General features: G+C 45.0%; 1 protein-coding gene across 1 annotated transcript in view; it reads right to left on the minus strand.

Moving 5' to 3' along the window:
• TSNAXIP1 (translin associated factor X interacting protein 1) overlaps positions 1 to 22,021 on the minus strand; it is a 1,164,230-nt gene that overhangs the window by 160,460 nt on the left and 981,749 nt on the right. The window contains exon 13 of the mRNA XM_030203665.1: positions 3,070 to 3,179. Coding sequence (XP_030059525.1) covers positions 3,070 to 3,179 — 110 coding nt within the window. The remainder of the gene's footprint in view (positions 1 to 3,069; positions 3,180 to 22,021) is intronic.

Here is a 22,021-nt window from a genome sequence, read left to right on the forward strand (position 1 = left end):
CCTGGGAGGTGGATAGTTTGAAGGGTAAGGGATATTTGAAGTACTGGAGAGTAGAGAACAGGAAGAGGCAGTATGAAAGGAACAAGTCCCTGTTATGTTTCACTGTTTGTAAGTTTCTATGCTACAGAAACAGGAACTCCTCCTGTCATAAAAATGCATTGGGCTTTTTTTTTGGGGGGGGGGGGGGGGGTGGGGGCTTATTCCTCTAGAACCCCTAATCCAGTTTGGCCCATTTTCAAACTCAGTGTCTTTTAATAGGTTTTACCTATTAAGAAGGGTGTAGAGAGGGGCATAACCAGCAGAAGAAAGGAGGTGTTGATGCCCCTCTACAAGTTGTTGTTGAGGCCCCACTTGGAGTATTGTGTTCAGTTTTAGAAGCCGTATGTTGCTAAAGATGTAAAAAGACTGGAAGCGGTGCAAAGAAAAGCTACAAAAATGGTATGGGATTTGTGTTGCAAACTGTATGAGGAGAGACTTGCTGACCTGAACATGTATACACTGGAGGAAAGGAGAAACAGGGGTGACATGATACAGACGTTCAAATATTTTAAAGGCATTAATCCACAAACAAACCTTTTCTGGAGATGGGAAGGCAATAGAACTAGAGGACATGAATTGAGGTTGGGGGGGGGGGGGCAGATTCAGGAGTAATGTCAGGAAGTATTTTTTCACGGAAAGGGTGGTGGATATATGGAATGCCTTCCCGCGGGAGGTGGTAGAGATGAAAACGGTAATGGAATTCAAACACACATGGGATAAACACAAAGGAATCCTGTTTAGAAGAAATGGATCCATGGAATCTTAGCAGAGATTGGGTGGCAACACCGGTAATTGGGAAGCAAAACCAGTGCTGGACAGACTTCTCAGGTCTATGCTCTGATCATGACTGAATAGATATGGATGGGCTAGAGTGTAAATTTTAAGGGGCTTCGACGTTAGCTTCAGAACTTTTAGTAAAAGAGTAGTGCTGGCCAGACACAGTCTGTGCCCTGAGAATGGCAAGGACAAATCAAACTCAGGTGTACATATAAAGTATCACATACTATATAAAATGAGTTTATCTTGCTGGGCAGACTGGATGGACTGTACAGGTCTTTTATCTGACATCATTTACTATTTTACTATGTTACTATTGAGCTCATTTTCTAAAGAGAAGGACGTCCATCTTTCGACATAAATCGGAAGATGGACGTCCTTCTCATAGGGGCGACCAAATCGGTATAATTGAAACCCGATTTAGGACGTCCCCAACTGAACTCCGTCGCAAAGACGGCCAAAGTTTAAGGGGACGTCTTGGAGGCGTAGCAAAGCGGCACTTGGGCGTGCCTAACACTTGGACGTCCTTGACCCATAATCAAAAAAAACAGGGACATCCCTGACGAACACTTGGACGTTTTCACCCGGACCTGTTTTTCTTACGACCAAGGCACAAAAAGGTGCCAGAAATGACCGGATGACCTCCCCTTACTCCTCCATTGGTCACCAACCCCCCTCCCACCCTCAAAAACATCTTTAAAAATATGTTGTGCCAGCCTCTATGCTAGCCTCAGATGTCATACTCAGGTCCATGACAGCAGTATGCAGGCCCCTGGAGCAGTTTTAGTGGGTGCAGTGCACTTCATACAGGTGGACCCAGCCCATCCCCCCTACCTGTTACATTTGTGGAGGAAACAGCGAGCCCTCCAAAACCCATCACAAACCCACTGTACCCACATCTAGGTGCCCCTCTTCACCCGTAAGGGCTATGGTAGTGGTGTACAGTTGTGGGTAGTGGGTTTTGGGGGGCTCAGCACATAAGGTAAGGGAGTTATGTTCCTGGGAGCAATTTATGAAGTCCACTGCAGTGCCCCCTAGGGTGCCCAGTTGGTGTCCTGGCATGTCAGTGCACTACAAATGTTGGCTCCTCCCATGACCAAATGGCTTGCATTTGGTCGTTTTTGACATGGACATCTTTGGTTTCAAAAATTGCCAAAAATCAGAAATGTCCATGTCTAGGGACGGCGAAATTTAAGGATTTGGACGTCCCTGACGGTATTTTTGAAACGAAAGATGGATGTCCATCTTGTTTTGAAAATATGGGTTTCCCTGCCCCTGGATTTGGACGTTTTGCGAGGACGTCCAAATCTAAACTTGGACATCCCTTTCGAAAATGCCCCTCTACGTTACCTACATGCCAAGTTTCATCTTATTCCGTTATATTCTCAGGGAGTTATTTTGCCCCCAGACAGTTGGACAGATGGAAAGAATTATACAAAGGGGTCAAGAATATCTAACTTCTTTTGGCTTGGAAAGAAGATAAAAGAACACAGGAGAGAAAGTGCTGAAATGGAAAACATAAGACATATTGAACAAAACAAAATTCAGTATTTATCTCCAAACCAAAATTTTAGAAACAGGTTGTATTAAAGGATGATGTAAACATTGGATTCTGAAAAAAATATTTTGTTGTATATAAGTAATTTAAAGCTAAATGCAATTTATGCAAAATGTGCCACAAATGTTTTCTAATTTTTCCCATAGTATTCTGAGCAATCACTGGCAATCAACAAGTGTTATAAATTAAGGCAGTCAATAAATATATATAGGGGCCTTTTTACTAACCCATGCTAAAAAGTGGCCTGCACTATTTTTAGCACTGGGTTATGGCTGTCATTTCTTTTTTTTTTCCATTAATGGTCATGTGCTACTTTCCCAATTATCATGTAGCCATTAGAGCGGGAGCCCTTACTGCCACCTATTTTGTAAGCGATAGGGACTCACACTCTAATCAGCCAGTGTGTGGCAATTTACCCATGCTACCCGATTAGTGCAGGGCATACCTACTCTCCACCTCCAAACACGCCCCCCAGCTAAAACATGTTATATTTTTTAGCGCAGGATTGGTGCGCGCTGATCCTGGAACTACCGCAGGATGCCTGAGCGCATCCCACAGTACTGCCTTCTTAGCATGAGGTAAGCAAGTTTTAGTGCTTACCACTGCTTAGTAAAAGGCCCCATAATAAGTAAACATCATAATAAGTAAACATAAATGATAAAACTATGTAAAATAATTACGTTCACCTTTCTTACCTGAACTGTTCATTAGTGACATTGCCATTGTTTGTGCTATGTTTGCTGGTTAGTTCTCGTAACAGGTTGTCAGTGAGGCTCCTCAGTGCAAGATAAATGCTTTCATCCACCTACAAGAGACGTGAAAGCTGAAACTAGATCTTGAAGGATAGAATGTTAAGATATTCATTATTTATTTTATTTGGTAAATCTAGCAAGCTTAACATTATTTAAGTGAAAGATTAATTGATATACTGCAGACCAGAATTTTAGAGTACAGAAGCTTCTGCACAGCTCTATGAATGCACCTCAGTCCTCATCTCACATGAAGTTTTTTAAAAATTCCAATACTGAATAGAACACAAAGCTCTGCCAATGCATTTTGGTTGTGACCTCAAGTACCCCTGCTATTCTGTTACTAAGCTACTGAACCTTATTCCTGTCTTGTAGCACCACATGTTATTCCAGACTAGAGATACCACACATAGCTCTGTTAATGCACATCAGCTCTAATCTATAGCATCCATATTTTTGGCTTTTTAGCGTCTTCTCTGCAGTGGCGTAGCCAGACCTGAGATTTTGGGTGGGCCCACAGCTAATATGGGTGGGCAATATATATATATATAGATAGATAGATAGATAGATAGATAGATAGATAGATAGATAGATAGATATAGAGAGAGACATGAGTAGTGTTTCTTGGGATACTACAAAATAATGCCTTAGAATGCACTTGATGATGGATTTCTAAGTATTCTGCCCAACAGCTGCCCTGCATCAACATAAACCACTTACTTAATGTGGGGAAAAAAAGCAATAGTTTTAAATATAGTTACGTTATGCCATATCAAACTTGATCAGATATGTCTACTATAATGGCAAATATGTCAACACACATAACAGTATAATCACAGCAATGGCATATACTTTGCTTAACAAATGTAAATGCCTGATACCCCACCCAGAAATTCTACAACAATAAATTTAATAGTGCCCAGGCAGACCCCAGCTAGCTTAATTAAAAAAAAATTACAAGATGATGTTAAAATTATATGATGTAAAAAAAAAAAAACATTTACAATTTATTACCTGCTGCTGGGCTGGCAGAGACTGCTAACTCCTGGAACTGTTACTGGAATGATCTTCTCGATTCCAATCCAACCAGTCCAGAACCTTCTTCTTTCCCTTTCCCAAATTTCCACATTTCAGGGCAGGCAGGGCCAGGCTGAGAGGAGGCTCGCACTAATGGTCAATCAACCCCCTGCATGCAGTGCGTGCACGTGCAGCTATTCCCGAGCGAACCAACCAACGACGGACCGGAGCCAAGCAAGGAGCGAGTCCAGAGCGAGGCTGAGGAGCACGCCTGCAACCGCGCACAGCCACATCCTCCGTGTAGGACTAGAATGGATGGAAAACAGCTGCTACAACGAGTCGACGCACGCACGCGCCTGGCAGAGATCAGCTGAGCCTGCCCTGAGCGGGTGCCCAAGACTGCGACCGCGACCGCGAGCTAGTAGGCAGGGCTAGGCTGCTGCTCCGCTGCTGCACAGTGAGTGAGTATATTGTGCACTTGCAAGTTGGGTGGTGTGGTGGGCTGGGCGGGCCTGGGGCAAAATTGGGTGGGCCTGGGCCCACCCAGGCCCACCCGTAGCTACGCCCCTGCTTCTCTGACACACTTTATGCCCCATTTTGCATCAGCTGTGCACATTGGAAATGGGACATCAAGTCAGGATGCTCAGAGTTCACTGTATATTTTACAAAAGGCTATGGTGAACATGAAGCCTTTTGAAAACAGGACGTGCGGGAATACACATGTAATTTATAACATAGCCTGTGGGAACATCCATTTTTGTAACAAATATGCCCAAGAGTGGCACCACTTGGGGAAGAAGTGGCGTCACCGACCAGGATGGAAGCATTAAAATTAGAGCGGTGATAAAAGTGCTGTAGTTTCCCAGTGCAATGAGTTAAATCGCTTTAACTTTTGACAGAGCTGAGTATACAGACCTATGGCAACTTCCAACACCAGTACACCCAGGTGGTTTGAAGTATACAGATGTGCAAGGTATACTGGTGGACATTAAAAAGGATTTGAAGGAGATGGGTTTGCGGGTGGAATAAGTTGAGGACTGCATGGATTCAGTAAATACCAATTTTAAACTGATATATGACTCCTAAGCAAGCCAAAGCAATTTGCCTCACCAATTTGCTTCATTTCTTTCTTTGAAGGCGTGAATAAACATGTGGATAAAAGTGAGTCGGTTGATGTAGTGTATCTAGATTTTCAGAAAGCTTTTGATAAACTTCCTCATGACAGACGCCTGAGAAAATTAGAGTCATGGGATAAGAGGCAAGGTTCTGGTGTGGATTAGGAATTGGTTATTGGACAGAAAAAAAAGGGTAGGGTGAAATGGTCATTTCTCTCAATTGAGGAGAGTGAACAGCGGAGTACCGCAGGGATTGGTACTGGGACTGGTGCTATTTAACATATTTATAAATTATATGGAAATCGGAATGATGAGTGAGGTGATTAATTTGCAGATGACACAAAACTATTCAAGGTAAGGGCCGTCATGAGACTGAATGGACGACTGAGATTCTAGCTCCAGCACTTCCCTGCATTTAATTTGCTATTTATGCCGTTATTTATTTATAACATTTGTACCCCGCACTTTCCCACTCAATAGCAGGCTCAATGCGGCTTACATAGTAAAACGGGTTAACAAAGTGATATAGGATGGTTCACTGCGGCTTACATAGTAAAACAGAATAACAAAGTGATATCCGATATTGCGGCGAGTTGTGATTCGCGATGAGTAAAAACTTAGCGATGCATATGAGAGAGAGCGATCGCTGCTCGGCGAGGCAGCAGGCAAAGGGCCTTTCGCGGCATGTATCACCTACGCGGGGCCACTCGTCTGGGTCAGACTCGGCCTCCTTTCAAGTGGATCCAAAGCGCTCGGCTCCTAAAAAGGGTGTATCTAAACAGCTAGCCAAATGTTTGGAGGAGATTAAAGCGGACATTAAAGCTTCTAAACTTGAAATTCTTGAGCACATGGATGCTATCAGTCTCGACCTCCGTGAGCTCGGGGGCCGAGTAGAGGTCCTAGAAGAGCAAGTGGAAGAGCAGACCGAGAGAGCAGAGGAGGTGGATTCCCACATCACGCAGCTGACAGAGAAAACGGATGAGTTGCAATATAAAATTGATGATATTGAGAATCGTGGCTGGCAGAATAATCTCCAGATGCGTGGGGTTCCTGAGAACAGCAACATGGAGGACGTCCCATCTATTGTGCAACTGTTATGTGAAAAACTCCTGGGTGAAAGCTTGGAGCCTGATGCAGTTCTGATGGACCGTGCACACAGGGCACTGGGGAAAAATACTGATAATAGACCTAGAGACATTATTGTGAGATTTCATCCTATGTGTTTAAGGAGAAAGTATGGCTGAAGGCGTGCCAAATACCACCGCTGGACTATAATGAGGCGAATGTGTCGTTCTTTCAGGATTTGTCCTTATTTACTTTAACTCAGAGGCGTGCTATGAAGCCAGTGTTGGAGATTCTGCAAAAGGAGAAAATTTCTTATAGATGGACTTTCCCTTTCGCATTGTGCTTTGTGTACAGTGGAAAACAGGTCAAGTTCCGCAAGCTGGCCGAGGCATGGAAGTTTCTACATCAAGCGGGTATGACTGCAACAGGGCCACCTCCGGGTGAACTGGCTCCCTCGACAAAAGCGCAACTCCAGAAATGGAAGAGAGTTCCTCAGAAGACCAAGAAGCAGGGTGGCCAAACCTGACTTTACTTCTTCTGTTTTTCTAATTAGAGGTCCCCAGAACGCTGTAAAGGTGGACTTGGAACAGTACTTTTAGTTTTATTACTGTAGATCTTCTGCTGTTGTGGAAAGATGAGTGCTGTGCGTGTGGTGGAGGGCGGATAATGGCTGCACGATATGGGGGAAATGAGAAAACGTTTGAGCGGGGGTGTGTATCTGGGGTGTGAGGGTGTATTTAGGGGGTCTGTTTGGTTTGGGAGGTGTACTTCCTAGGTTTCCCAGTCAGGGCTTTACGGCGCTGTCTGGTGGGGGTGTGAATGAGGGTAGGGTTGTTAGGGGTGAGGAGGGGGGAGTGGGGGGGGGGGGGGGGGGGGGGTCTGGGGGGGGAGCTGTTTTGGGTTCTATTGGAGGGAGTGCTGTTTGCAATAATAGTGGTTCTGGGGGGTTTCCCGGTTTTGACGACTGTGCGCTAGGCTTGCCTGATAGAGACACAACATGACTTTTAACCTGAAATTTTTGTCCTATAATGTGAAAGGTCTGAACTCTCCACAAAAGCGCCAGAAGTTGTTTAAAGAACTAGCACATTCTAAACCACAGGTGGTATTTCTCCAGGAAATGCACCTGAGAAGGGATCATGAAAAGTTTTTAGCCCATCCTCAATATCCCTCCGTCTTCTGTGCGTCATCGTTAGATGGGTCTAAGAAAAGGGGGGTGGCTATCCTGCTTCATTCCTCGCTACAGGTTCAATTAGTGAAAATGAAACGAGACAGAGAGGGGCGATTCTTGATTTTGAGTATCTTATTGGGTGACCAAGCTGTAACATTGGCTTCTATCTATGCTCCTAATGAAGCACAGAGTGGATTTCTGACTAAATTGGTGGGTCACTTTACTTCCTGTCCTACGTGGAAGTTGATAGTGGGGGGTGATTTTAATGCCACGCTACACCCGGTGTTGGATAGGTCGGGCTTGCTCTCTGGAACTGATGTCACTATTTCTCAGGCCTTGAACAGGTTTGCTAGAGACATGGGAATTATAGATGTATGGCGGGTCTCTCACCCAGGGGTCCGGGACTATTCGTTCTACTCCCACTCCCACGATACCTACTCCCGCATTGACTATATTTTGGTGGCTGTATCACTGATCCATGCGGGATGGACATCAGATGTTGGAATGGCTACCTTGTCTGACCATGCACCATAGTAACATAGTAGATGACGGCAGAAAAAGACCTGCACGGTCCATCCAGTCTGCCCAACAAGATAACTCATATTTGCTGCTTTTTGTGTATACCCTACTTTGATTTGTACCTGTGCTCTTCAGGGCAGAGACCGTATAAGTCTGCCCAGCACTATCCCCGCCTCCCAACCACCAGCCCCTCCTCCCAACCACCGGCTCTGGCACAGACCGTATAAGTCTGCCCAGCACTATCCTCACCTCCCAACCACCAGCCCTGCCTCCCAACCACCGGCTCTGGCACAGACCGTACAAATCTGTCCAGCACTATCCCTGCCTCCCAACCACCAGTCCCGCTGCCCACCACCGGCTCTGGCACAGACCGTACAAGTCTGCCCAGCACTATCCCCGCCTCCCAACCACCAGCCTCGCCTCCCGATCTTGATTAAGCTCCTGAGGATCCATTCCTTCGGCACAGGATTCCTTTATGCTTATCCCACGCATGTTTGAATTCCGTTACCGTTTTCATTTCCACCACCTCCCGCGGGAGGGCATTCCAAGCATCCACCACTCTCTCCGTGAAAAAATACTTCCTGCCATTTTTCTTGAGTCTGCCCCCCTTCAATCTCATTTCATGTCCTCTTGTTCTACCACCTTCCCATCTCCGGAAAAGGTTCATTTGCGGATTAATACCTTTCAAATATTTGAACGTCTGTATCATATCACCCCTGTTTCTCCTTTCCTCCAGAGTATACATGTTTAGTTCAGCAAGTCTCTTCTCATACGTCTTGTAACGCAAATCCCATACCATTCTCGTAGCTTTTCTTTGCACCGCTTCAATTCTTTTTACATCCTTAACAAGATACGGCCTCCAAAACTGAACACAATACTCCAGGTGGGGCCTCACCAACGACTTATACAGGGGCATCAACACCCCCTTTCTTCTGCTGGTCACACCTCTCTCTATACAGCCTAACAACCTTCTAGCTACGGCCACCGCCTTGTCACACTGTTTCGTCGCCTTCAAATCCTCAGATACTATCACCCCAAGATCCCTCTCTCCGCCCGTACCTATCAGACTCTCCCCGCCTAACACATACGTCTCTCATGGATTTCTAATCCCTAAGTGCATCACTTTGCATTTCTTGGCACTGAATTTTAATTGCCAAACCTTAGACCATTCTTCTAGCTTCCTCAGATCCTTTTTCATGTTTTCCACTCCCTCCCAGGTGTCCACTCTGTTACAGATCTTAGTATCATCCGCAAATAGGCAAACTTTACCTTCTAACCCTTCGGCAATGTCACTCACAAATATATTGAACAGAATCAGCCCCAGCACCGATCCCTGAGGCACTCCACTACTCACCTTTCCTTCCTCCGAGTGAATTCCATTCACCACCACCCTCTGGCATCTGTCCGTCAACCAGTTCCTAATCCAGTTCACCACTTCAGGTCCTATCTTCAGCCCCTCCAGTTTATTTAAGAGCCTCCTGTGGGGAACCGTGTCAAAAGCTTTGCTGAAATCTAAGTAGATTACGTCCATAGCTCACCCCTGATTCAATTCTCCTGTCACCCAATCAAAGAACTCAATGAGATTCGTTTGGCACGATTTCCCTTTCGTAAAACCATGTTGTCTCGGATCTTGCAACTTATTGGCTTCCAGGAAATTCACTATCCTTTCCTTCAGCATCTGTAGTCTTTCCTCACTTTGTGGAGAAGAGAAGGAGAGGAGATGGTCAATGGTCCTGCTAAAGGAGCAGGAAATTCTATCGGGCTATAGAAAAACTTTAGAAGACTATTTGGAGCTCAATGTGAACTCGGGACCTTCGTTGGGGGTAGTCTGGGATGCGCTTAAGGCAGTTTCCAGGGGTTACTTTCTCCAAAAGGCTAGCTTCAGGGCTAGACAACAAAGGGTGGAGGTTGCTAAGTGTTTAACGCAATTGAACTCACTCTCAGAAAGACATAAATCTTCACATTCGGTATCCACTCTGAGGGAAATTCAGGCGTTACGTCTGAAGTTGGACGAGATATGTTTGGATCAGTTAAAATTCTTTAATGATTAGCAGAGATACTCACATTATGTTTTTAGTAATAAACTGAGTAGGGCACTGGCGGTTAAACTGAGACAGTCAAGGGTTTACAGGACTATTCTTAAAGTGCAAGACAGAGCGGGTAAGATTACAACCGACTCAAAGCAGATATGGGAGACGTTTCTGTCGTTTTATCAGTCGCTCTACACCTCAGCAACAGTGCCCAACCCTGAAGCTACGCATAACTTCTTGTCAGCGTGCGCTTTTCCTATACTCACAGTAGCTCAGAGAGACGCCTTGGATGGGGAGGTCTCTGTCGAAGAGGTTGCTAAAGTAATTAAGGCTCTTCCAACTGGGAAGTCACCTGGTCTAGATGGTTTACCAAATGAATTTTACAAGACATTCAAGGGAGAGTTGGCTCCTAATTTGACAGAGATTATAAATGAGATCTTAGTGGGAGGCGAATTTCCGCCTACCATGATGGAAGCTTGGATAGCGGTTATTCCTAAGCCGGGCAAAGATGTGACTGAATGTGCCTCATACCGTCCCATTTCTATACTAAACTCTGATATAGTAACATAGTAGATGACGGCAGAAAAAGACCTGAATGGTCCATCCAGTCTGCCCAACAAGATAAACTCATATGTGTATACCTTACCTTGATTTGTACCTGCCTTTTTCAGGGCACAGACCGTATAAGTCTGCCCTCCACTATCCTCGCCTCCCAACCACCAACCTCTCTTCCCCCACCTGCTCCGCCACCCAATTTCGGCTAAGCTTCTGAGGATCCATTCCTACTGCATAGGATTCCTTTATGCATATCCCACGCATGTTTGAATTCCGTTACCGTTTTCATCTCCACCACCTCCCGCGGGAGGGCATTCCAAGCATCCACCACCCTCTCCGTGAAAAAATACTTCCTGACATCTTTTTTGAGTCTGCCCCCCTTCAATCTCATTTCATGTCCTCTCGTTCTACCGCCTTCCCATATCCGGAAAAGATTTTTTTGCGGATTAATACCTTTCAAGTATTTGAATGTCTGTATCATATCACCCCTGTTCCTCCTTTCCTCCAGGGTATACATGTTCAGGTCAGCAAGTCTCTGCTCATACGTCTTGTAACGCAAATCCCATACCATTCTCGTAGCTTTTCTTTGCACCGCTTCCATTTTTTTAACATCCTTCGCAAGGTACAGCCTCCAAAACTGAACACAATACTCCAGGTGGGGCCTCACCAACGACTTGTACAGTGGCATCAACACCCCCTTTCTTCTGCTGATCACACCTCTCTCTATACAGCCTAGCAACCTTCTCGCTACGGCCACCGCCTTGTCACACTGTTTCGTCGCCTTCAGATCCTCAGATACTATCACCCCAAGATCCCTCTCACCCTCAGTACCTATCAGACTCTCACCGCCTAACACATACGTCTCTCGTGGGTTTCTACTCCTTAAATGCATCACTTTGCATTTCTTCGCATTGAATTTTAATTGCCAAACCTTAGACCATTCTTCTAGCTTCCTCAGATCCCTTTTCATGCTTTCCACTCCCTCCCGGGTGTCCACTCTGTTGCAAATCTTAGTATCATCCACAAATAGGCAAACTTTATCTTCTAACCCTTTGGCAATGTCACTCACAAATATATTGAACAGAATCGGCCCCAGCACCGATCCCTGAGGTACTCCACTACTCACCTTTCCCTCCTCTGAGCGAACTCCATTTACCACCACCCTCTGTCGTCTGTCCGTCAACCAGTTCCTAATCCAGTTCACCACTTCGGGACCAGGGCCGGTCTTAGGCCGAGGCGACCGAGGCGGCCGCATAGGGCCTCGCGCTGAAGGGGGCCCCGCGCGGCGCGTCTCAGTCAGCCTCCTTTGCTCCAGCAGTATTTAAATTTACCTCTGTTGCAGGCAGCGTCAGTGAAAACGCTGTCTGTCTGATGTCCCACCAGCCTTCCCTTCGCTGGTTCGTTCCCTCAGTGCCCCGCCTTCTGACATCATTTCCTTGGGGGCGGGACACTGACTGAGAGGGAACGAACCAGCGAAGGGAAGGCTGTTGGGACATCAGACAGACAGTGTTTTCACTGATGCTGCCTGCCTGCAATGGTACTCACACCACTGGCACTTTTATTTGCTTCTGTCCATGCTCCGTTTTGTTTATTTGCATCTGTTCATACTCCATTTCATTTATTCCTTCGAATCTCTTTCATTGCACTTAGATCTTTCACACCTTGCTCTGCAATACATTCATGCTCTTTTATCCAGATGTTCTTTGTTTATCTTTTCCTACCCTGCTCTCTGCTGTACCGGCATGGCTTTTTTTCTCAATGGTTATTTTTTTTTCCAGACCATTTAACCTGCAGACCCCCGAGTACCAGAATCATTTAAGAACGGTTGGTCTAAACCTTTCTTCCCTTGATGAGATAATGCCATAAATCTTATCTATACAAACACACTGAACCATGATCTCTATTCCAGCATTTTTCAGCAGATCAAGTGCAGTCATGTGTTCTACTCAGCCCTACCATGTTTTTTCTATTCAGTACTTTATGTGGTTTTTTTTCCATTCAGCACTTTATATTGTTATCACATACAGGATTCATTAGTACATCAGCATTCATGTACTTCATTTCCCTAGGTATACGTGATTCATCATGCTTTTTACATTGATGCCATTTCACATATTTTTCCAATTATATGTTGGGTACATTCATACATATACACCAATGTATCAATGGATGCCTTTTCTTTGGGTACATTTATTATTTTTTTACATATCAGTGTATCAATTCATGCCCCTTTTGTGTGTGTGTGTGTATATATATATATATATATATATATATATATATCAACAATCTCCTTAGGTACATACATTGTCATTTACCACATCCACCTGGAGTCATTGGTCCACTTCCCACTTCCCCCTAACTGTTGATTTTTCGTGGGAGTTAGTGTTCATCCACCTTGGTGGATCACCTCCTCCTTAGCTTTTGGAAATGTGCATCTATGATATTTTGCATGTAAGTTTCAATTTTTCTAGTATTGCTGCATGCTGAGTCTGACTTCTTGAGGTAACTTTCCACTTCAGTATTTTGCTTCATATCTGTTGTGTCATGTGTTTTTCATGTGTGATCAAGATGCAGTATTTGCAGCCCTTTTTGTTTTTTTTTCACGAGGTAGTGTAATGGTGTTTTAGAGCCTGGTGTAATTACAGTTCTGCCTTTCCACGCATAAGGTTGTAGCTCATCCTGTCCTTGGAATTGGTGCTGTTATTGTTTGGTAAGGTTATGAGTGTTTTTGCACAAGTTTGTGTATAGTGTTTTGCAGTGGAGAGATTGTGTGTCCGCACCTCTGACCCCTCCCCCCCCCCCCCCCCGGGATTATGAGAATTTGAACTACTAATTGTAGTGGACTTGAACTGAATAATTTCTGGGGGGGGGGGGGGTCATGATAGCATTATGCTTATTATTTCAATCAGTTTTTCTGTACAAATTTAGCTTCATTTGTCTTTATTTGAAATTTCATAAATAAAAAATGTTCTAAAAATTTAATAATCAATGGGGTGGAGCTGGGGCGGGGCTAGGATGGGGCCCCACCAAATTGGTCTGCACAGGGCCCCGCACTTGCTAAGACCGGCCCTGTTCGGGACCTATCTTCAGCCCATCTAGTTTATTTAAGAGCCTCCTGTGGGGAACCATGTCAAAAGCTTTGCTAAAATCCAAGTAGATTACGTCTATAGCACGTCGATGATTCAATTCTCCAGTTACCCAATCAAAGAATTCAATGAGATTCGTTTGGCACGATTTCCCTCTGGTAAAACCATGTTGTCTCGGATCTTGCAACTTATTGGCTTCCAGGAAATTCACTATCCTTTCCTTCAGCATCGCTTCCATTACTTTTCCAATAACCGAAGTGAGGCTTACCGGCCTGTAGTTTCCAGCTTCTTCCCTATCACCACTTTTGTGAAGAGGTACCACCTCCGCCGTTCTCCAGTCCCTCGGAACCTCTCTCGTCTCCAAGGATTTATTAAACAAATCTTTAAGAGGACCCGCCAGAACCTCTCTGAGCTCCCTCAATATTCTGGGGTGGATCCCGTCCGGTCCCATTGCTTTGTCCACCTTTAGCTTTCCAAGTTGTTGATACACACTCTCTTTCGTGAACGGTGCTATATCCACTCCATTCTCATAACAAAGGTTCTGGCTAATCGTCTTGCAAAAGTGATGCCGGATTCGATCCATCCAGACCAGACGGGTTTCATTCCTTATAGACAGGCAATGGATAACATTTGTCGTACGGTAAATTTGCTTCACGTCACCAAGAAATGGAATCTTTCTGTTTGTTTATTGGGTTTGGATGCTGAAAAGGCCTTTGACAGAGGCCATTGACCTTTTATGTTCCAAGTGTTGGATCGTTTTGGATTTGGGTTGGGCTTTTGAAGATGGATCCGGGCTTTGTATACTGAACCTAAGGCATGTGTTCGGGTTAATGGAGGTAATTCTCCAATGTTTTCATTGTCTCGTGGGACCAGGCAGGGTTGCCCTCTATCGCCACTTCTATTTGCTTTGGTTATGGAACCCCTTGCGATGTACATTAGGTTGGATCCGAATATATCGGGTATACAGGTTGGCAATAGGGAATATAAGTTGGCGCTTTTCGCTGACAATGTGCTCCTTTCATTGACAAAACCATTAATTTCACTACCAAACTTGATGAAAAGTTTGTCGTTATACTCTGTAGTTTCAGGTTTCAAATTAAATGTAAGTAAGTCTGAGGTCCTTGCTGTAGGCATTTCTTGTTCGGTCCTGGAATCTCTTCAGCACTCTTTTTCCTTTAAATGGGTGAAGGATGGTATAGTTTATTTAGGGGTCACTATTACAATTAATTTATCAGAGCTATTCTCGACTAATTATCCACCTCTCTTGAAGGCTATCTATAGAAACCTAGAGAGGTGGGACATTACAGACCTCTCTTGGCTGGGTAGCGTTGCGGTATTGAAGATGAATGTATTACCGCGTTTGATGTACTTTTTTCAAACTCTGCCCATGAGGGTTTCCAGGGGCTTTTTGGCAGGTGTGCAGGATAAATTGGTTAGCTTTGTTTGGGCCAATAAGCGTCCTCGTTTGCCAAGAGCCCTATTGTACAAGGATAGGAAGAAGGGGGGTCTGGGTGTCCCAAATGGTTCGTGGTATTACAAAGCGGCTCAAGCGTGTGTGGCTTTTGAGTGGTACCAACAACATCCTAATAAGATCTGGGTGGCTTTGGAACAGACTGAGGTAGGCTCCTGTCCTCTATGTGCTATGCTATGGCTTCCTCGTAAACATAGACCACTGTGTAAAGATCTGTGTCCATCGATTCTTTCTACATTTTTTTATTGGGATGGACTGTTTGCTAAGCCAGATGAGGTGTTATCTCACCTATCGCTGATTGCAAATAATCCACTTTTTCCTCCTGGTATTTCCCCAGGACCTTTCAATAGGTGGCGAACTCTGGGCTGGACAAACTGGGGCCAGTTGTTCGAAGAGGATCATATGCATTCTTTTAATTCTCTCAGAGAACAATACCCAATTCTGCCTACTGAGCTGTTTGCCTACTGTCAGTTGAGACATTTTCTTAGTTCGAAAGAGATCTGGGCTGTCATAGTGCGTGAGAAAACGATTATTGAAGATCTCTGTGACAATTCTAAAACCACTAGAGGTCTTATTACTTATCACCACTACCACAAAGGATAAAACCACCTAAGAATAGATGGATCACGGTAGGTTCAGGCAGACTTCGTTATTTGACAAGAAAGCATCCGCCCTCACAAGTGTTGCCCCTACAAAATTCTTTTTACAGCACCGTGATGTTCTTGAAAACAGAACGGAATCCGAAGAAAAAGCAATGAAAGTGGAACAAAAAGATATGAAGGTACCCAAAGAGAAAAGAAACCCCCAAATCACTAATGTTGAAACGCATACCAGGAAATGTAGATGGAAAGCGATGACCACAAATACTCGCAGTCTAAGCAATAAAGTTCATGACCTTCAGGCCCTGATGTTGGAGGCAGACTTGGATGTTGTTGCAATCTCGGAGATGTGGCTCAATGGTTCCCATGAATGGGATGCAAACATACCAGGCTATAATCTATTTAGGAAGGATAGAGAGGGTCGTAAAGGTGGAGGAGTAGCTCTGTATATGAGGAATGATATCACGGCGACTGAAATGACAGGGACCTGGGGAAAGGAAGAAGCGATATGGATCACCTTAAAAAGAGAGGATATAACCTCTGTCCACATGGGTGTTGTCCACAGACCCCTGACACAATTATAGGAACTAGATAAAGATCTGATCGCAGATATTCAAAAATTGGGAAAGAAGAGAGAGGTTCTGTTGATGGGAGATTTCAATCTGCCAGATGTAGATTGGAAGGTTCCGTCTGCAGAATCGGAAAGAAGTAGATAGATAGTGGATGCTTTTCAAAGTGCTCTGCTCAGACAAATGGTGACGGAACCCACGAGGGAGGGAGCGACGCTGGATCTGGTGCTCACAAATGGGGATAGTGTATCAAATGTCCAAGTGGGTGCCCACCTGGGCGGCAGTGACCATCAAACGGTTTGGTTCGATATGACGCCTGAAGTGGAGGGCGGCCACTTAAAACTCAAAGTCTTAGATTTCAAGCGTGCTGATTTTAGTAAAATGGGGGAATACCTGAGGAAGGAGCTGATGGGCTGGGAGAACGAACAAGAAGTGGAAGGACAGTGGTCCAGGCTAAAAGAAGCTTTAAATAGAGCCACAAGCATTTATGTAAGGAGAGTAAATAAAAGCAAGAGAAAAAGGAAACCGATATGGTTCTCCAAGCAAGTGGCTGAGAAAATAAAGGCTAAAGAGTTGGCGTTCCGGAAATACACAAAAACTCAAGAAGCTGAACATGGAGAGGAATACCGGAGGAAACTGAAAGAAGCCAAGAGAGAGATACGTCTGGCGAAAGCGCAAGTGGAAGAAAAAAATGGCTAGAAATGTAAGGAGGGGGTGACAAAAATTTCTTCAGGTATATTAGTGAAAGGAGGAAGACAAATAAGGGAATTGTGAGACTGAAAGACGCTGCGAACCGCTATGTAGATAAAGATGAAGAAAAAGCAAATTTGCTAAATAGATACTTTTGTTCTGTTTTCACAGAAGAAAATCCTGGAGAAGGACCACGATGGACTGGCAAAAGTACAAATGTATATGGAGTAGATATAGCACCGTTCACGGAAGAGAGTGTGTATAAACAACTTGAAAAGCTAAAGGTGGACAAAGCCGTGGGACTGGACGGGATCCACCCCAGGATATTAGAGGAGCTCAGAGAGGTTCTGTCGGGTCCTCTTAAAGATTTGTTTAATAAATCATTGGAAACTGGAGAGGTTCCGTGGGATTGGAGAACGGCGGATGTGGTCCCTCTTCACAAAAGTGGTGATAGGGTAGAAGCTGGAAACTATAGGCCGGTAAGCCTCACTTCAATTATTGGAAAAGTAATGGAAGCAATGCTGAAGGAAAGGATAGTGAATTTCCTGGAAGCCAATAAGTTGCAAGATCTGAGACAACATGGTTTTACCAAAGGTAAATCGTGCCAAACGAATCTCATTGAATTCTTTGACAGGGTGACTGGAGAATTAAATCAGGGATGTGCTATAGACGTAATCTACCTAGATTTCAGCAAAGCTTTTGACACGGTTCCCCACAGGAGGCTCTTGAACAAACTGGACAGGCTGAAGATAGGACCCGAAGTGGTGAACTGGATTAGGAATTGGTTGACGGACAGACGCCAGAGGGTGGTGGTAAATGGAATTCGCTCAGATGAGGGAAAGGTGAGTAGTGGAGTGTCTCAGGCATCGGTGCCGGGACCGATTCTGTTCAATATATTTGTGAGTGACATTGCTGAAGGGTTAGAAGGTAAAGTTTGCCTTTTTGCGGATGAGGGAGTGGAAAACATGAAAAAGGATTTGAGGAAGCTAGAAGAATGGTCTAAGGTTTGGCAATTAAAATTCAATGCGAAGAAATGCAAAGTGATGCACTTAGGGAGTAGAAATTAACGGGAGACGTATGTGTTAGGCGGTGAGAGTCTGATAGGTACCGACGGGGAGAGGGATCTTGGGGTGATAGTATCTGAGGATCTGAAGGCGACGAAACAGTGTGACAAGGCGGTGGCCATAATTACAAGGTTGCTAGGCTGTATAGAGAGGGAAGTGATGTAGGGGTATTTCCCTGTGATCTAGCCTAAGCTGGTCTTGGCCTATACAAGCCTACGACATCTTGGTATAATAAGATGGCTGCTGCAACATTTCTGTGTCAGCAAGATCCAGCTTCAGCTTGTGGAAAATCACTGACAGGCTTGCTGAAGCCAAGGACATTCTGTGTTCCAACCATCCCCCTTCTATCTCTGAGACGCTGGGAAGGGAGTCATACTCATGGCACCAGAAGTTACCATCTCCAAGGTCACAAAACAAAGAATTCTTCTTACCCATGCACTGTACTGTATGAGGAGAAAATTGGTCCAGGCTATCACAGAAAGAGGTCTGGAAGAACGCGCGGAGAGTGTGAGAAGAAAGTCGTCGGAGACCCTCGGAGGAGTACCTGTGAAGGACCTGAGAAATCCAGCAAGGCTCGGGGTGAGCTAGAGACGTATGATACCAACCTTGTGACCTGCATAACTGGTGCAAATACCTGTGGCAGAGATTTTGGCTCTGATAACCAAAGGAGAGACGGGAACCTGTTTGTTTGCTGAGAAAGACCTGCACTACATAAGACACAGACAGCTGAGATAGCGTCTGGGGAGATTCTGCTCCGGTCTTATCTGAAGACATCATCAGGACAGCGTGGTAAGATCACAGTGATATATTTCCTGGTCTGAGGTTAGGCAGTGGTTTTATCTAAGTACGACTGGTTTATGTCAGCTCTTGGTCAGGGACAGCTGCTAATGTGTATTTTGCATAAGATGTGATAAGGGGAGTCTTGCCTCACCAATCTAATGCATTTTTTTGAGGGGGTAAGCAAACATGTGGACAATGGGGAGCCGGTTGATATTGTATATCTGGATTTTCAGAAGGCGTTTGACAAAGTGCCGCACGAAAGACTCCTGAAGAAATTGCAGAGTCATGGAATCGGAGGTAGGGTATTATTATGGATTAAGAACTGGTTGAAAGATAGGAAGCAGAGAGTAGGATTGCGTGGCCAGTATTCTCAGTGGAGGAGGGTAGTTAGTGGGGTCCCGCAGGGGTCTGTGCTGGGTCCGTTGCTTTTTAATGTATTTATAAATGACCTAGAGATGGGAATAACTAGTGAGGTAATTAAATTCGCCGATGACACAAAATTATTCAGGGTCGTCAAGTCGCAGGAGGAATGTGAACGATTACAGGAGGACCTTGCGAGACTGGGAGAATGGGCGTGCAAGTGGCAGATGAAGTTCAATGTTGACAAGTGCAAAGTGATGCATGTGGGTAAGAGGAACCCGAATTATAGCTACGTCTTGCAAGGTTCCGCGTTAGGAGTTACGGATCAAGAAAGGGATCTGGGTGTCGTCGTCGATGATACGCTGAAACCTTCTGCTCAGTGTGCTGCTGCGGCTAGGAAAGCGAATAGAATGTTGGGTGTTATTAGGAAGGGTATGGAGTCCAGGTGTGCGGATGTTATAATGCCGTTGTATCGCTCCATGGTGCGACCGCACCTGGAGTATTGTGTTCAGTACTGGTCTCCGTATCTCAAAAAAGATATAGTAGAATTGGAAAAGGTACAGCGAAGGGCGACGAAAATGATAGTGGGGATGGGACGACTTTCCTATGAAGAGAGGCTGAGAAGGCTAGGGCTTTTCAGCTTGGAGAAGAGACGGCTGAGGGGAGATATGATAGAAGTGTATAAAATAATGAGTGGAATGGATCGGGTGGATGTGAAGCGACTGTTCACGCTATCCAAAAATACTAGGACTAGAGGGCATGAGTTGAAGCTACAGTGTGGTAAATTTAAAACGAATCGGAGAAAATTTTTCTTCACCCAACGTGTAATTAGACTCTGGAATTCATTGCCGGAGAACGTGGTACGGGCGGTTAGCTTGACGGAGTTTAAAAAGGGGTTAGATAGATTCCTAAAGGACAAGTCCATAGACCGCTATTAAATGGACTTGGAAAAATTCCGCATTTTTAGGTATAACTTGTCTGGAATGTTTTTACGTTTGGGGAGCGTGCCAGGTGCCCTTGACCTGGATTGGCCACTGTCGGTGACAGGATGCTGGGCTAGATGGACCTTTGGTCTTTCCCAGTATGGCACTACTTATGTACTTATGTACTTAAGTTTCATATCATTTGTGCTATTCTAATCATTACTGTATGTAGTCTCAGGATAATCAGAGTGTAGTTAGACAATATATTTTGTTAGTGCATATCAGTACGAGATATTATATTGCATATAAGCTATTGCAGAGTGTCTGTTTTTCTACCTGTAATAAATAATATATGATTAACATCTGTGACGTGGCTTTGGTTCTTTGGCGAAGAACAACACACTGGCAGGGTGCCAGCACAAGGTTTCTTTATATTTCCCCTAGACTGAGCGGAAACCTTGTAATAAGTTTTATCAGGGAATAATTATTGCCCTAATTACTTATTTTCACCCTACAGTGACCAGCAGAAGAAAAGAGGTTTTAATGCCCCTGTATAAGTCGTTGGTGAGGCCCCACTTGGAGTATTGTGTTCAATTCTGGAGGCCGTATCTTGCTAAGGATGTAAAAAGAATTGAAGCGGTGCAAAGAAAAGTTATGAGAATGGTATGGGATTTGCATTACAAGACGTATGAGAAGAGACTTGCGGACCTGAACATGTATATCCTGGAGGAAAGGAGAAACGGGTGATATGATACAGACGTTCAAATATCTGAAAGGTATTAATCCGCAAACGAACCTTTTCCGGAGATGGGAAGGCGGTAGAATTAGAGGGCATGAAATGAGATTGAAGGGAGCAGACTCAAGAAAAATGCCAGGAAGTATTTTTTCACGGAGAGAGTGGTGGATGCTTGGAATGCTCTCCCACGGGAGGTGGTGAAGAGGAAAACGGTAACGGAATTCAAACATGCGTGGGATAAACAAAAAGGAATCCTGTTCCGAGGGAATGGATCCTCAGAAGCTTAGCCGAGATTGGGTGGCAGAGCCGGTGGTGGGAGGGGGGGGGGGGGGTGGTTGGGAGGCGGGGATAGTGCTGGGCAGACTTATACGGTCTGTGCCCTGAAAATGACAGATACAAATCAAGGTAAGATACACAAAAAGTAGCACATATGAGTTTATCTTGTTGGGCAGACTGGATGGACCGTGCAGGTCTTTTTCTGCCGTCATCTACTATGTTACTAACAGGCTTATTTTCGAAAGTGATCGCCGGCTATCTTCCGACATAAATCGGGAGATGGCCGGCAATCTCTCAAAAGCGGCAAAATCGGTATAATTGAAAGCGGCTTTTTTGACCACATTGCCACTTTCCCGTCACCAAGCCGGCGAAAGTTCAAGAGGGCGTGTTCGCGGTGTAGCGAAGGCGGGACATGGGTGGGCTAGGGCGTGGCTACCAGATGGCCGGCTTTCGCGAATAATGGGTAAAAAAAGCGGCTTTAAGCAGTATTTTGCCGGGTTTACTTGGTCCTTTTATTTTCACGACCAAGCCTCAAAAAGGTGCCCCAACTGACCAGATGACCACCGGAGGGAATGGGGGATGACTTCCCCGTACTCCCCCAGTGGTCACTAACCCCCTCCCACACTAAAAAAAAAAAAAAAAAAAAAACCTTTTTTGCCAGCCTGTATGCCAGCCTCAAATGTCATACCCAGCTCCCTGACAGCAGTATGCAAGTCCCTGGAGCAATTTTTAATGGGTGCAGTGCACTTCAGGCAGGCAGACCCAGGCCCATCCCCCCCTACCTGTTACATTTGTGGTGGTAAGTGTTGAGCCCTCCAAACGCCCCCAAAACCCACTGTACCCACATGTATGTGCCCCCCTTCACCCATAAGGAC

This window comes from Microcaecilia unicolor, chromosome 5 (assembly GCF_901765095.1).
Source record: "Microcaecilia unicolor chromosome 5, aMicUni1.1, whole genome shotgun sequence".
Lineage (NCBI taxonomy): Eukaryota > Metazoa > Chordata > Amphibia > Gymnophiona > Siphonopidae > Microcaecilia > Microcaecilia unicolor.